General features: G+C 46.3%; 1 protein-coding gene across 1 annotated transcript in view; it reads left to right on the forward strand.

The window, feature by feature from the left end:
- Position 1: 1 nt before the first annotated feature.
- Positions 2 to 13,085, forward strand: part of DPP7 (dipeptidyl-peptidase 7) — a gene marked incomplete at its 5' end in the record, with an annotated part of 24,361 nt that continues 11,277 nt past the window's right edge. Inside the window, 6 exons of the mRNA XM_009890292.1 lie at positions 2 to 65; positions 4,104 to 4,243; positions 4,965 to 5,128; positions 6,991 to 7,126; positions 10,073 to 10,154; positions 11,847 to 12,013. Of these exons, the coding sequence (XP_009888594.1) occupies positions 2 to 65; positions 4,104 to 4,243; positions 4,965 to 5,128; positions 6,991 to 7,126; positions 10,073 to 10,154; positions 11,847 to 12,013 (753 nt within the window). The remainder of the gene's footprint in view (positions 66 to 4,103; positions 4,244 to 4,964; positions 5,129 to 6,990; positions 7,127 to 10,072; positions 10,155 to 11,846; positions 12,014 to 13,085) is intronic.

Genomic DNA, 13,085 nt, shown 5'->3' on the forward strand with positions numbered 1-13,085 from the left:
GCGGGACCACTTCAGCTTCGAGACCCGCGGCAACGAGACCTTCCCGCAGCGGTACCTGGTCTCAGGTAGGCCCCGGGGATGTGCTGCAGCCGGGCATGGCCTTGCTGTGGCTCTGGGCTGTGTTGCTGTCTGCTTAAGCTTTAACCGCCCCTGCGCTGAGGCAGAGTGCCTCCCCGCCCCATGCTCAGAGCGCTGGGCTGGTGGCGTGATTTAACCCCAGCCGGCAGCTAGAACCACACAGCTGCTCGCTCCCTCCCTCCGGTTTGGATGGGGGACAAAATCAGAAGAGTGAAAGTGAGAGGAAAAAACGTCGTGGGTTGAGATAAAGACGGTTTAATAGGTAGAGTAAAAGCTGCATATGCAAGCAAGGCACAATAAGGAATTGACTCACTGCTTCCCATGGGCAGGCAGGTGTTCAGCATAACAGTGACTCGGGAATACAAATGCCATCAGTCCAAATGTCCCATCCCGTGTCCCCCCCCCTTCCTTCTTCTTCCCCCAGCTTTATATACCGAGGTTGATGCTTTATGGTATGGAATGGCCCTTTGGTCAGTTGGGGTTGGCTGTCCCAGCTATGTCCTCTCCCAACTTCTTGTGCCCCCCCAGCACTTGCTGGTGGCATGGTGTGAGAGGCAGAAAAGGCCTTGACTGCCTAGTAACAACTAAAAACATCAGTGTGCTATCAAAAGTATTTTCTCATCCCAAATCCAAAATATAGTACTAATTAAAAAGTTAATTAAAGCCAACTTCTAATTAAAAAGTTAACTCTGTCCCAACTGAAACCATGACAGCTGAGCAGTCAGTTTGAGCTGAGTCCCAGCCCCTCCTGAACCAGTCATTCCCCCCGGCCTTGTCTGTATCCTCCTCCCCTTCCCTTCAATCTGGTGTGGGGTGCAGGTGTGAGGATTCACCTCTCTGGAGCAAGAGCTGACTAGAAGCAGCAGCTGTGTTAGGCTTGCACCAGAGCTGGCTCTGGGCATTTGTGTCTTCAGTTGGCCACAGCATCTCTTCCAAGTGCCACTTGGTGCTCTGAATGCAGCAGAAAATACAAACAGTGACCCAAATGTTGCACTCTGTACCCATCATTCTTACAAGTGAAAATAACTCCTCTTGGGTCAGCGTTTTGTGTTATTTCAAACCCTGCAACTTTAGATAGCGTAAGCCACGCTGAACAATGAGGGCTTGCAGTGAGGAGCCGGCAGTGTCTTCCTTCCTGGCCAAATAATGAGTTATCTTCTGTGCAACAGACAGTAAGAGAGAGAGACGGCTTTTCTAAACAGCATGTGACTAAAAAGGCAGTAATTTCAATAACCAGCATCATATGTTTTTCAATCCTTCCTGCTTGGAGGAGTCAAGGAGAGTGCAGATGTGGAGCTGTGAATCACACTGGCCCAGAATGCTGCCCAGCCTGGTGCCTGCCTGCTGCTGCCACACAGGCTGCCCGCATCCGGGGGTCCACATGCAGCATCTCACCTGTTACTCTGTGGCTTGTTCAGCACCTGCACCCAGTCATATATGTTTCACCAAGCATGAATTCATGGATCAGTTCAGTTCAAAGATACGGGAATGCCAGTGAATTTTGATGGCTCACCCAAGGCTGAAATTTCACTAATTAACTGTCTCTTTTTGAACAGAACTTTGGGATCACCTGGTTTAAAGCATTGCATAATTCTTATTTTGTTTCTTTTTAAAGTGTTTTATCTGTGTTCCTGGGCAGAGCTGAAAAATATTTGTGAGAAACAAAACATTACCATTGCAGTTCTGCTGATTTACAAATAGTTTCTTACTTAAAATTCCTGTGAATAGTTCCTTTCCCCTCTACTGCTTCTTGTGCAATATGAGACTTTTCAGATTATCATTGAGTGGGGAAAACTGGCTAGCTGAGAAGGGTAACATAGATATGATCCAGCTGGCTGAGCAGGAGCTTGAGAAACATCGGACTCAGCTCCTGTTATTGCTAAATTGGCAAGGACACCCTGACCCTGACTGCCGCTGCTACACAGTAATGAGAAGCCTGTGGTCACTCAGGCATGGGAAAAGAGGGAGTAGCTGCATGGGAGAAGAAGAGGTAACTAACCACAGATAAGGAGCTAAGGGCTGGATTGATGAACCAATCATAATGCTGTATTATGGAAACATGCATGTATTAGCTAATTATAAAAGACAGCTGTGTTATTCAATAAACGAAGCTTGCTGATCACTCACATTGAGTGCGCTTGTCTTCCCTCCGTCGCAACAATTGAGAACTTGAAGGAGACTATTATTTCACAACCAGGCATCTGACTGTCTTGAGGTTGGCTGGCAGTTACCCAGGATTTCAATCTAAAAATAGATACCTTTTTAAGCAACCTGTCTGGTTTGGGTTTGGCTCCTGTGAGTGGCTGTTTACTCCAGGAGCCACAAAGCGTATCAGAAGAAAAGCCAGAATAAAGCGCTTCAGTTTCCTACCTGGTACCCAAAGCAAATGCAACACAGAAAGAGAATCAGCTTGTTTGTTAACAAAGAGCAGCAGTTTTGCTAAATGAAAGGCTTCAAACCCGTTTCCAAGCCAAATCCTGCTTTGGCAAGTCTGTGTTGAGAATGCCAAGAATTTAATTCAGGCCTCTATTAATGGAAATGGCCCTACGTGACATGCTGCAATGACATCTTTAAGACAGATGCTGCTGGAGAGTCCCTTTAGGTGATGTGGCAATGTGTTGAAATCAACACTTAACTGATGATCTGAGGTCTGTTATTGAAGAAAGCTATCCCTCTTAATTCCTGTGCAATTTAAAACTAAGCTAAAATCAAATGTTTGGTAAAGTCAGAAGACTTTAAAGCAAATGTGTGTTAGACAAGCAAGTATTGACATCGTGGGTCAGCTTGTCCTGCCAGTCTCAGTTTGCTTTTGGTTATAAACAGATCAGAGGATGAAGCACATCGTCTTCATATATCATTGTGTATATATATATGATATATTGTATAAGACAGAGAGAGACATGCGCATGTGTTATGTATATAGCATATATCGTCCTATTATTATATCCTGGACTGCATCTCCAGCAGCGGGGCAAGGCAGGGGATTCTGCCCCTCTGCTTCACTCTGGGGAGACCCCCCTGCAGTGCTGCCTCCAGCTCAGGGGGTCCCAACAGCAGAAGGTCATGAACCTGGTGGAGCGGGGCCAGAGAAGGCCATGGAGCTGCTGCAAGGGCTGGAGCCCCTCTGCTGGGAGGACAGGCTGGGAGAATTGGGTGTGTTCAGCCTAGAGAAGAGAAGGCTCTGGGGAGACCTTATTGTGGCCTTTCAATATATAAAGGGGGTTTATAAGAAAGCTGGGGAGAGACTTTTTACCAGGGCCTGCAGTGTCAGAACGAGGAGCAATGGTTTTAAACTGAAAGAGGGTGGATTTGGGTCAGACATAAGGAAGAAATTTTTTATTATGAGGGTGGTGAGACCCTGGCCCAGGTTGCCCAGAGAAGCTGTGGGTGCCCCATCCCTGAAGGTGTTCAAGACCTGGACGGGGCTTTGAGCAACCTGGTCTAGTGGGAGATGTCCCTGCCTATGGAAGGGGGGGTTGAACTGGATGAGCTTTGCAGGTCCCTTCCAACCCAAACCATTCTGTGATATGTGATTTACAGCTTGGCTGTATGTTATACATCACAGCAGAATCAGCAGAAAGATGCAGGCAATTCCCTAACATCTATTTTGTGGGAAAAGTGCACGTGTTTTGGGATGAGTTGGATATATAAATATAATATATAAGATAATATATGAATCGGTTTGGGACGAGGGTATAGAAACGGGAAATCGCTCTTTTGGGTGGCAGTTGTTTCCAAATGCCTTGCAGAACTCAGATTTTAGGGGTTTTTCAGGCAGAAGCGGAAGTTCCAGGCCATGTGCTGATCTCATGGAAGCTCTTCTTTACCCCTGCTCAAATGAGAGATTTCTATAGCATGGCGTTTCTGACACCTTTGTGCCCCAGCTCAGGTCTCAGGGATCAGCCTGTTCACAGACTTCTTCCTTGTTAAGCTCCTGTCCAAACTCACCAAAAGTAGAGTCATTACATGGTCATGTGGTTTGGTTGTTTGTTTTTATATTTGCTTCTGTCAATTGTATCATTCAGCCAAGTTCTGGAATAAAGGATTTGGACCCATCTTCTTCTACACTGGCAATGAAGGTGACATCTGGACTTTTGCTCAGAACTCTGACTTCATATTTGAATTAGCAGAGGAACAGCAAGCTCTCGTGATTTTTGCTGAGCATGTGAGTATTTTAGTTATTACGTATACTATAGAGTCTTGTTCTATTCAGTGTTACCGAATTCAGCTCTCTGCAGGTTTGGAAAAATAATAACATCTCTTGCCATGAAGCTGAGGTATACCTGCTGTAAGCTTTCTCCTCATGGTGGCAGCTCTTTACTAAACCATGGCTTTTGGTTTTTTTTTTTTTACTATGCCTACCAGCAATCCACGATACAGACTATCGTTTCCGTAAAACCTATGCCATGGTGTATTTGCTTTAGATCAGTGCTTTTGTAAATAGTTTCCATGGGCCTTGAACTAGACTAGAGAGTTATTTTGTTTGTATAATATTTAATCTCTCTAGCCTGTGAAGTCCCAAGCCAGCCTTTCCCACACCACTCAATTAAATCTACAATTCCACAACTTATGAATGAAGAAGATTACCCTGTTCCCTTTTCTAGTTGGGGATTTCAGGAGAGAGACACGTGCTGAGGGCCCACGTGGCACCCACTGAAGCAGCTTGTGATGGACTGTTCTTCAGTATCCTTCAGGATACGTCCTGAAGGTCTCTGTTTATCCGATGCAGGAGACTAGGCATTTCCTCAGTTACGAACAAGTTAGAGGACACCACATGCTCTGTTACTGCTTCCTGTTTGTGCACACTTATCCCAGTTCTGTAGTGAGAACAGAAAAGACCCAGACCTTGACGCCAGCATTTCCACAGCATATCTCTTTCCTTTTAGAGATACTATGGCAAGTCTCTTCCATTTGGACTTGAGTCAACACAGCTGAAGAAGACTGGTCTGCTTACCGTGGAACAAGCCCTCGCTGACTATGCAGTGCTAATTACTGAGCTTAAGCAGCAGTATGGTGCTGCAGACTGCCCTGTCATTGCTTTTGGAGGCAGGTAAAGGTTGTATGTGCTCCTTCCCTTCTCTGCGTCCGTTCCCAGCCACAGTTGTGCTGTTCTCACAGATCTGTTTGGCTCTCAAGCACGTTCCAAAGGCAGAGCTTTAAGCTGTCTGATAAACAACGGATTTGCCTGTGCCTGAGGTCCCAAGAGCTCATCACCAGGTTCCAATCAGCTCTCCTATCAAGAATTGGTCTCGATTTGTGATTGCTTTGGAGAAGCACCACTGACTGGATGTTTCTAGGCGTCTTCAGTATACGAGTCAGACAGAACTGCAGAAAATGGGAAGTTGCTCCTCCAGGATTTTGCACAGAAAAGTGTAAAATATTCTTTCCAGGGGGCACCCAGCTTTTTATTAAACACAGCCTCTTTAACAACATCCAGCCATTTTCACTGTAGGGTCCTTTATAATTCTGCTCTTCAACCTGCTGCTTGGTTGCTCTTGGCTTCATAGCAGGTCCTTCCCAAAAGTGCTTGCGCTGTTGCAGCTCAGAGCCATGTTGATGCGATGTCCTTGTCCCTTGAATGGCTCTCCACACTTAGAGTAGGGGGATGCTTCCCTTTAAAAGGCTTCTACCAAGCACAGGGTTTCTAATTCAGCTGCAGTGAGCTAATAAGCATTTGACCTGATGGTTATCATTAAACTTCCAGCTCGCTGTAGTGGTGGCTGGACTGTCGATCTCAGGGGTGTTTGTACTGTGACTGTCAGGCCAGTAGCTAGTGTAAAAAGGGCCAGGAGCTGTCCTGGGGTGGGGAGGTGGGAGAGAGATTCAGCAAAATCTGCTAGCTGGGCTGCATGTTAGACTACAGCTCTGTGCGTATAAATCAGAGTTCAGTCTGCCGCAGCCCTGAGCAGCACTAAACCCAGGTGGAGAATACTGAAATACGGCAGTGGTGGAGCAGCACAGCATTTCCCACAGGAAGAAACAAAACCTCTTCTGTTGCTTATAACTTTGCCAAACTTGTGGCAAGGTTTCAGCTAATGCCTGTTTCAAAGACCAGGGTTAGAGAAATGCAGATTGCTTTACATGTGGGTGATATGGGAATGGTATTTACTGCAACCACTAGAGGTTGTGGGGAGGGAGACTCGAATACCTGGAAGCTTGGAGTCAGACCAAGCTTTACCTGCATTTTGGGGCTGCCATTTGCCACCCCCAGGAGTGACCTCAGAGTAACTCCACAAACATCAGCATATGAATAACTTTTGTCACCTTGGGTTTATGTAGCAACCCTTGATATAGCTGCAGATTGTGGCCCTGGCACTGAAGCTACCAAGGTGGCTTTGAGTTTTATTGTGGTATTTGTTAATGTCTTTCCTTCCCTATATCTGTGCTGATCATCTATGCAGCTGTTATTTGGGGTGCCCAGGGAGAATAGTCTCCACTTCCCAGCACTGGAGAAGACTGCAAATTCCATAGTGTTCAGGGACACCCTTTGCTAAGAGCCTAGCTAGTCTTTATAATCCTGTATGCAAAATGTGTCTCATTTCCCCACTGAATAGTGACAGCTTCACTTGAGCCCCACTTGGTTTTGTAATGAAGTTGTCAGGACACACTCAGAATGGTACAGAGTTAAATATTGAGGCATGATTTACGTTTGGCTGCAGAAGCAAACTGGGCTGCTGTGTTCCCACCGGAGTGGAGTTGGTGTGAGCATTTGGGGAAAGGCCAGTTAGACCACACTGTGTGTTGCTCCTTGACCCTAACTGGATCTTTTTACATGAGGATGGCATCTACTAGATATCCATAAGCTGGTTGTTGCCTTGGGTTAGGTAAGCCTGGGAGTACTGGCCTGAACTTTTGAGTTATGTTATAAGCTGTCTCTTAAAGGAAATAATTCTTTTGTCTCTCCTGTGGCAGCTATGGAGGAATGCTGAGTGCTTACATGAGGATGAAGTACCCAAACATTGTGGCCGGAGCATTAGCTGCCAGTGCTCCTCTGTTGTCTGTGGCTGGGCTTGGAGACCCTACCCAGTTCTTCAGAGATGTAACAGCAGTAAGTATATGCTCTTTTCAGGAGCAGTATTTTCTTCCTTTACGAAGACTGGATTTTTTTCCTTTTCCATGTGCTTAAACCAACATCTGTCTTCACAGCATCAGTGCTGGGCAGGGAATGCGATTAAATGGGAACCTGCAAGGAAACACAGCAGCTGCAGATGTGATGGCTGGGCAGTGCCTTCACTGTGGCACTTCACGGCCCAAACATGCTGCTCTGATGAGCAACACAACTCGGTTCCAGCACCTTTAGTACCACTAAGGATTCACTTTCCCGTTTCTAGTGACTTAACCATATTACAGCCTGAAAGCTTTCCTTTGTGTCTGGCCAAATCCCCTTTGGATAATTTATTCTTCTAATCCTCTCCCAAAATGCTATATTTTGCATTGATATCAATGATTCACAGTAGCTTCTTAGTCCCAAGATGCTTGCATTTCAGTGAAGAGCTTGGAAATCTTCATTTCACTAACTAAAAATATGCAAGGTGTCCTGGGTTCACTTAAAACCACAATTCAAATGTAGCTTTCACATTTTGAGGTTATAGGACCTATAGGAAGGTGGTATTGCTTAGGACTAATATTTAGTTTGTAAGAAAAGAAATGTGCTACCTGGTAGCACTGAAATCTTGTGATGGTGTCTGTTTGCCTCTTTTTCAACATGAATTTCTAGATCTGGGTGACACAGCTTTGCATGAACTACCTGTGTATGAAACTTGTGGTCTTTTTGCCCTTATTTACATGTATGAAAACCTTATTTCAATGCAGGGGCTTACAAGACAGATGGCATTACCAGTAAGTTTAAGGAAGAGACTATCATATGAAAATAAACACAATAAAAGCATTTAAAACTTTAAGTGTATAAGAGAATAAAGGACATCTTGTCTTAAAATTACACATTTTAAAACAAAAAAATGTAATACCACTTAATCATCTAACAGGCCTTGCAGTGGGAATTCTTCCCAGGTTGAAGGTAATTGCTTCTGAGAAGCCCTGTTCAACTGATAGCTCTGTCTTGCTTCAGCTGTCAATATGCTGTGAGTCACTACACACCCCTGAAATTAGGGCTTTGACTTTTTCATGTGAAACAACTTCCCGGTTCATTTTAAAATATATTCTGTCTGTAGCAGTAAGCCGACCTGTGGGCTGAGATTCTAAGCAAGTGCTTTGTGTTGTTTCCAAAGTAACTCCTTCCACCTTCACTATATTTGCATAAAAGCAATCTGTGCATCTGAAATCTGAATTCAATTGTTCTTCTCAGTGAGAGAACACCCCTGAGAGCTGTTAATACTAATGAAGGCAGTAACCTTTCATGAATCGTTGTGGGACCTCTCTCTTCACATGAGTCAGAGTGCATTGTCTCAAAGCAGCTTTCTCTGTGACTTTTACTGAGCTTTTCCAGCTCATTTCATAAGCCTCCAGCTCACAGGGGAAGTGAGAGTTCATTTTGCATAAGGTGTTTGCATAAGATGAGGTTATATATCCCTGCAGCCAGGCAGAAAGCCCCTGTGTGAGTACTACACATGCATGCTTCCCATAACGTTACTGTTCATGCAGCCACATGCATGCTTCCCATAAGGTTACTGCTGCAGGAGCTGTTCTGGTCATCAGCTTGGGTCAGTTTAGACATCTGAATTAGGTGTGATTCAAAAGAGTAAAGCTGGCAGCCTGGAGGGGGAACAGCTTTCCTTGGAATGGCTGTAATGCCTCTGGCCTCTGCTTCTGCAACAGCTCAGCCGAGCCCCAGGTCTGTAAGCATCTCTGGGGGAGAACTGGAAGAGGTGGTGGTTCCTCAGCCTGCCGGGCAGTGCGCTGCAGCAGTCCAGCGTTGCTTAGTGGAGAGCTCTGCTGTCACGGCTGTCAGAGCAGACCTGCTCCTCTGTCCCAGGCTGATGCATCCCCATGCTCCAATTAGAGCCATTAGTGGATGAAGATCAGTAAGCACATCTAGAAGGAGATTTGGAACCCCGAAAGGGATGCCCAGGTAAACTGTGGAAAACTCCATAGTGATTTCTCTAAGCCTAACTATCAGACAAAAAGGCAGAGTTATGAATAAAAGAAAGGTCCCAAATCTATTTTTAGTTGAGTCTGGCTCTTTGTAAGAAAAATGCTTAGCTAGTGATTTGTGATTACTAGCTTTGCTCTAGCAGGTTAAAAAGGCCTTAGAAGAGCCCTAATAATTCTCATTTTTACAAAGCACTGATTGCCAGCAGATCTCATGCTGCCTTACAAGCTGACAGAAGAGAAACAGCTTTGATGGCTAGAGCCCTCAGTGACAGAAACAACTTGTTCCACCAGCCACAGCTCTTCAAACATACCTTAAAGTGCTTTTTCAGGATCGGTGATGTTTTTCTCAAGAAAAAGGACATGGCCACCTTGGTCATCTGGCAGGTCACTGGAAGGCTTAAGAAGAAAAGCAGGTCTTGGTTCCAAAACCAGTGCTCTGCCTCCCCATGCATAACTGACTTCTCCGTGGCTCCTTCTCATAGACAAAGTGCAGTTGGAAGAAATCTATTGTGTGCTTGAAAACAAACAAACAAACAAAAAAAACCCCAAAACCAACAAAAAACCCTTTTAGGTCTAGCATCCTGGCACCCTCTTCCCATGTCCTGGCCAAGGCGTGTGTCTCCTCTCGCTGCTTTGTGTTCAGTCTGATGGCTTCACTAAGTGCAGTGCTTTCTCTAATGGCTCATGCCAGTGAGACCTGGTGAAACAGTTGCTGCTTGGTCTGAGCTGTGCAGGCTGTTCACTTCTGCTGGGACATGCTGATTATCTGGAGGACAAGGCAGAAACGCCGGTGTCACTGCTCCTGGAGACGCAGGTGAGATTCTGACTGGTGGGCGAGTTAACACCTGTAATCTCCTGGTACTTCTAGCAGTTCTTCCCAGCGCAGCCTCCACACGTGTCTCCTCTGTGCAACTGTAATCTCGTGTCTTTTCTGTCCCTACAGGATTTTCAGAAGTCCATCCCAGGCTGTGTCACAGCTGTCCGCAAAGCCTACCAACAGATCAAGGATCTGTGCCTGAGGGGAGGTAAGAAGAGACAGTCCTGCAGACAGCTTCCCAAGGGCAGCCAGCAGGCAGTCCCAGCCATGTGGGAAAAAGCTGATTCAGTTTTACTTCAGCTAGGTCTTCAATTGTTCAGCTAAATCAATGCAAATGCCCACCTGGCCATCTCTTTCTGCTTACACAATTGATTTTTGTTCTAATGAACAGTTTCAGTTAGCATTAAAATTAGTAATCAACACCAAAATGAAAGCATCTGTGTGGGGACCTGCACAGTGTTAATGAAACTGGCTTTTCTGCACTGAAGTGCCAAAACATCTGCGGGTGCAAAAAACCTGCATTTTATGCTGGTAAAGCCTTGTGTTTCACCACATGCTTGTCCTCAACACCCACACCATATGACAACTGCGTGGCTCAGCTCGCTGGACATATCTGAGAAATATTTGGAAGACAGTCTAGGTTTTGAAGCAGCCATTACAGTCTCTTTCCTCTCCAACCCTGGACAGTTAGGTAAAGCCAAGGACAGAGACTGGTGAAGATCTCTGTAATGCCTCCCAGGTAGGCCAGAGCAGATATTGTAGGCTGGTGCAGCATCTCCTGGAAGCCCTGTGTGGTGTTGGAAGAGCTGTGGTGGGTTCTTGGTGTGTTTCAAGGCTTGGCTTGGCCTGTGGTGCTGCACCTTGAGGGCTGTGTGCCTCCGACGGCTGCTCTTGCTGCCTCGCTGCAGGAGCTGGTCCTGGAATTGCCCAGAGAAGATGGGGGTCCAAAACCCTATTTAGCTTTGGGTCGCAGCAGGAAAAATGTTACCATTAAATAGCCAAGGTCCTCAAGGTCTGCCTGGAGCCACACTTACTGTAGTGGGGTGGATAAGGTGGTCATATTTAAGGCTTAGGCTTTCAAGTGAGTATCCAGAGGAAGGTCACAGGCCTTGGGCTTCCAAGTAAAGACAGCCAGGCTCTGGTGGGTAGCTTGTAGAGTACGATGGGCACAGACAGGGTGGAGGATGAAAAGGAAGGGAGCAGCTTTCCCCAGTAGAAATGCAAAGGTAGGTATGCGAGTGCATTTTGAAGGGATCTCTTCAAAGATGGATTTCCTGACTCCGGCTGAGCTCTGTGCATCACATTGAAGTTTGAAGGCACGTCTCAGGAGTTCTTTGTGACTTTGTTAGGACTTTTCCTACTGGCAATTCTTACTGCAAATGCACCCAGCTCCCAAGGAGATGTGCTTTTTTGTTGTTGTTAGGGTTTTTTTTTTCCTGCCAGTTCTTCTAGCTGTTGAATCCCACTGGGACCTGCACACTGTACCCTGCTCTCCTGCATGAGAGTTTGCCTGGGGGGGCTGCTCTGCAGGGCACAGCAGACCCCAGGGACGGAGCCAGGCAGGGTGCCAGTGAGGACAGGCTCGTACCAAGCTGCTCCTCTCACCGTGCCAGCCAGGACTGCTTCTGTCTCAGTGGGTGCCTCTTCCTCTGGGCTCCCCAGGGAGGTGTCGGTGGCTCTGTGAGGGGCAGGGTGCGGGCCAGGCAGGGTCATGAAGCTGCACAGGAAGGCTGTGCCTGAACATCCACGTGTGTGTAAATTTATATGTAATGTGTCCTTCCCACTAGAAATCTCATCTGTGTATTAAAGCATCTTCTTACTCCCGAGTGAAACAAGATGCTGAAGGCTGGTATTATTTTCCTCTGTTGAAGTTTGTCTTTCATTTTCCTTCCTTCTGCAGCGTACGATGAAATCAGCAGCAAAATGGCCACATGCAAGAAGATCTCTAACAAGGAGGATGTTTACCAGCTTTTTGGGTTTGTTAGAAATGCCTTCACCATGATGGCCATGATGGACTACCCTTACAAAACCGATTTCATGGGTCACCTCCCTGCCAATCCAGTGAAGGTGAGCATGAGTATGCGGGTGAGAGTTGTCGTTTCTGATGTGTACCTCGGCACGCTGTCAGGCACACGCCATCAGTGATGGGGACAGAGGCAGGGTGGATGTTGCAGCCTTTCCACTCTGACAGTAAATCTACACATTTTAAACCTCTCTGTAATGGTGAGTGGTGTGTTTGAAATACCGTAAGGCTCATCAGGGAGGGTTTGCTGGAGCCACTCCTCCCCTGCTGTGCCTTTACCTTAGACACAAAGGCTTGTGCAAGCTTGTTGACTTCAGCTTTTAAACACTAAAAACCTGTAGCTTTTAAAAAAGTGTAGTTTTGTTGTAGCCCACTACAACATACTTTCATAGATGTTTTTTTCTTGGTGCGTAGGGACGGAGACCTAAAAATCAAACTCCTTTTGAAGTATCACCCAGGAAGATGACATACCTCAGAGTATAACGCAGAGAAATGTCTGCTGCTGTGGGGACTGGAAAAGAGAACTGTCAAGAGAGTCGGAGACAGCAAAGTGTGGGAAAGGGGCCTGGTTCTCTGACGGTTATAGACTTCTGAGACACCAGCTGCTTTGGAAAGGTCCCAGCTTTGATCCCAGAGCACCAGTTGCTTTTGCAATTCTTGGTTTCTCCTGGTGTGCTGTCAGTCTTGTGCTGCTGTTCTCTGCTGCTTTGCAGCGCACCACACCGGCCTGACTTCATTCCCCTCTAGCCTTGTGGCATTATGGCTCGAGTCCCACCTGGGGCGAAATGCATACTGTGCAAGAGGTCATACAGGGCACGCTGTACTGGGACTCAGGAGATGCTGTCTCTGGCTCCACTGGGCATCCAGTTCCCTTCTAGGGTCTGTTTAACAACCTGTAAAATAATTATTCTACCCCACTTTAAGAAGGGCATTAAAATATTTTGATTGTAGGAGGAAGGAACTGTCATGTATTGCTGCAGCCTCTGCACAGCTGCTTAACCTGGTAAAGGACTTGTTTGTCCTAGCCCTCTCCTTGTTCCTATGTATTTTGTTGCTAGAAGGAAGGAAAAATACCCCAAAACCCTGTTGCATTAGGCTCTTGGAAAGCTGCTGAAC

Source organism: Charadrius vociferus, unplaced genomic scaffold, assembly GCF_000708025.1.
Source record: "Charadrius vociferus isolate BGI_N301 unplaced genomic scaffold, ASM70802v2 scaffold398, whole genome shotgun sequence".
Lineage (NCBI taxonomy): Eukaryota > Metazoa > Chordata > Aves > Charadriiformes > Charadriidae > Charadrius > Charadrius vociferus.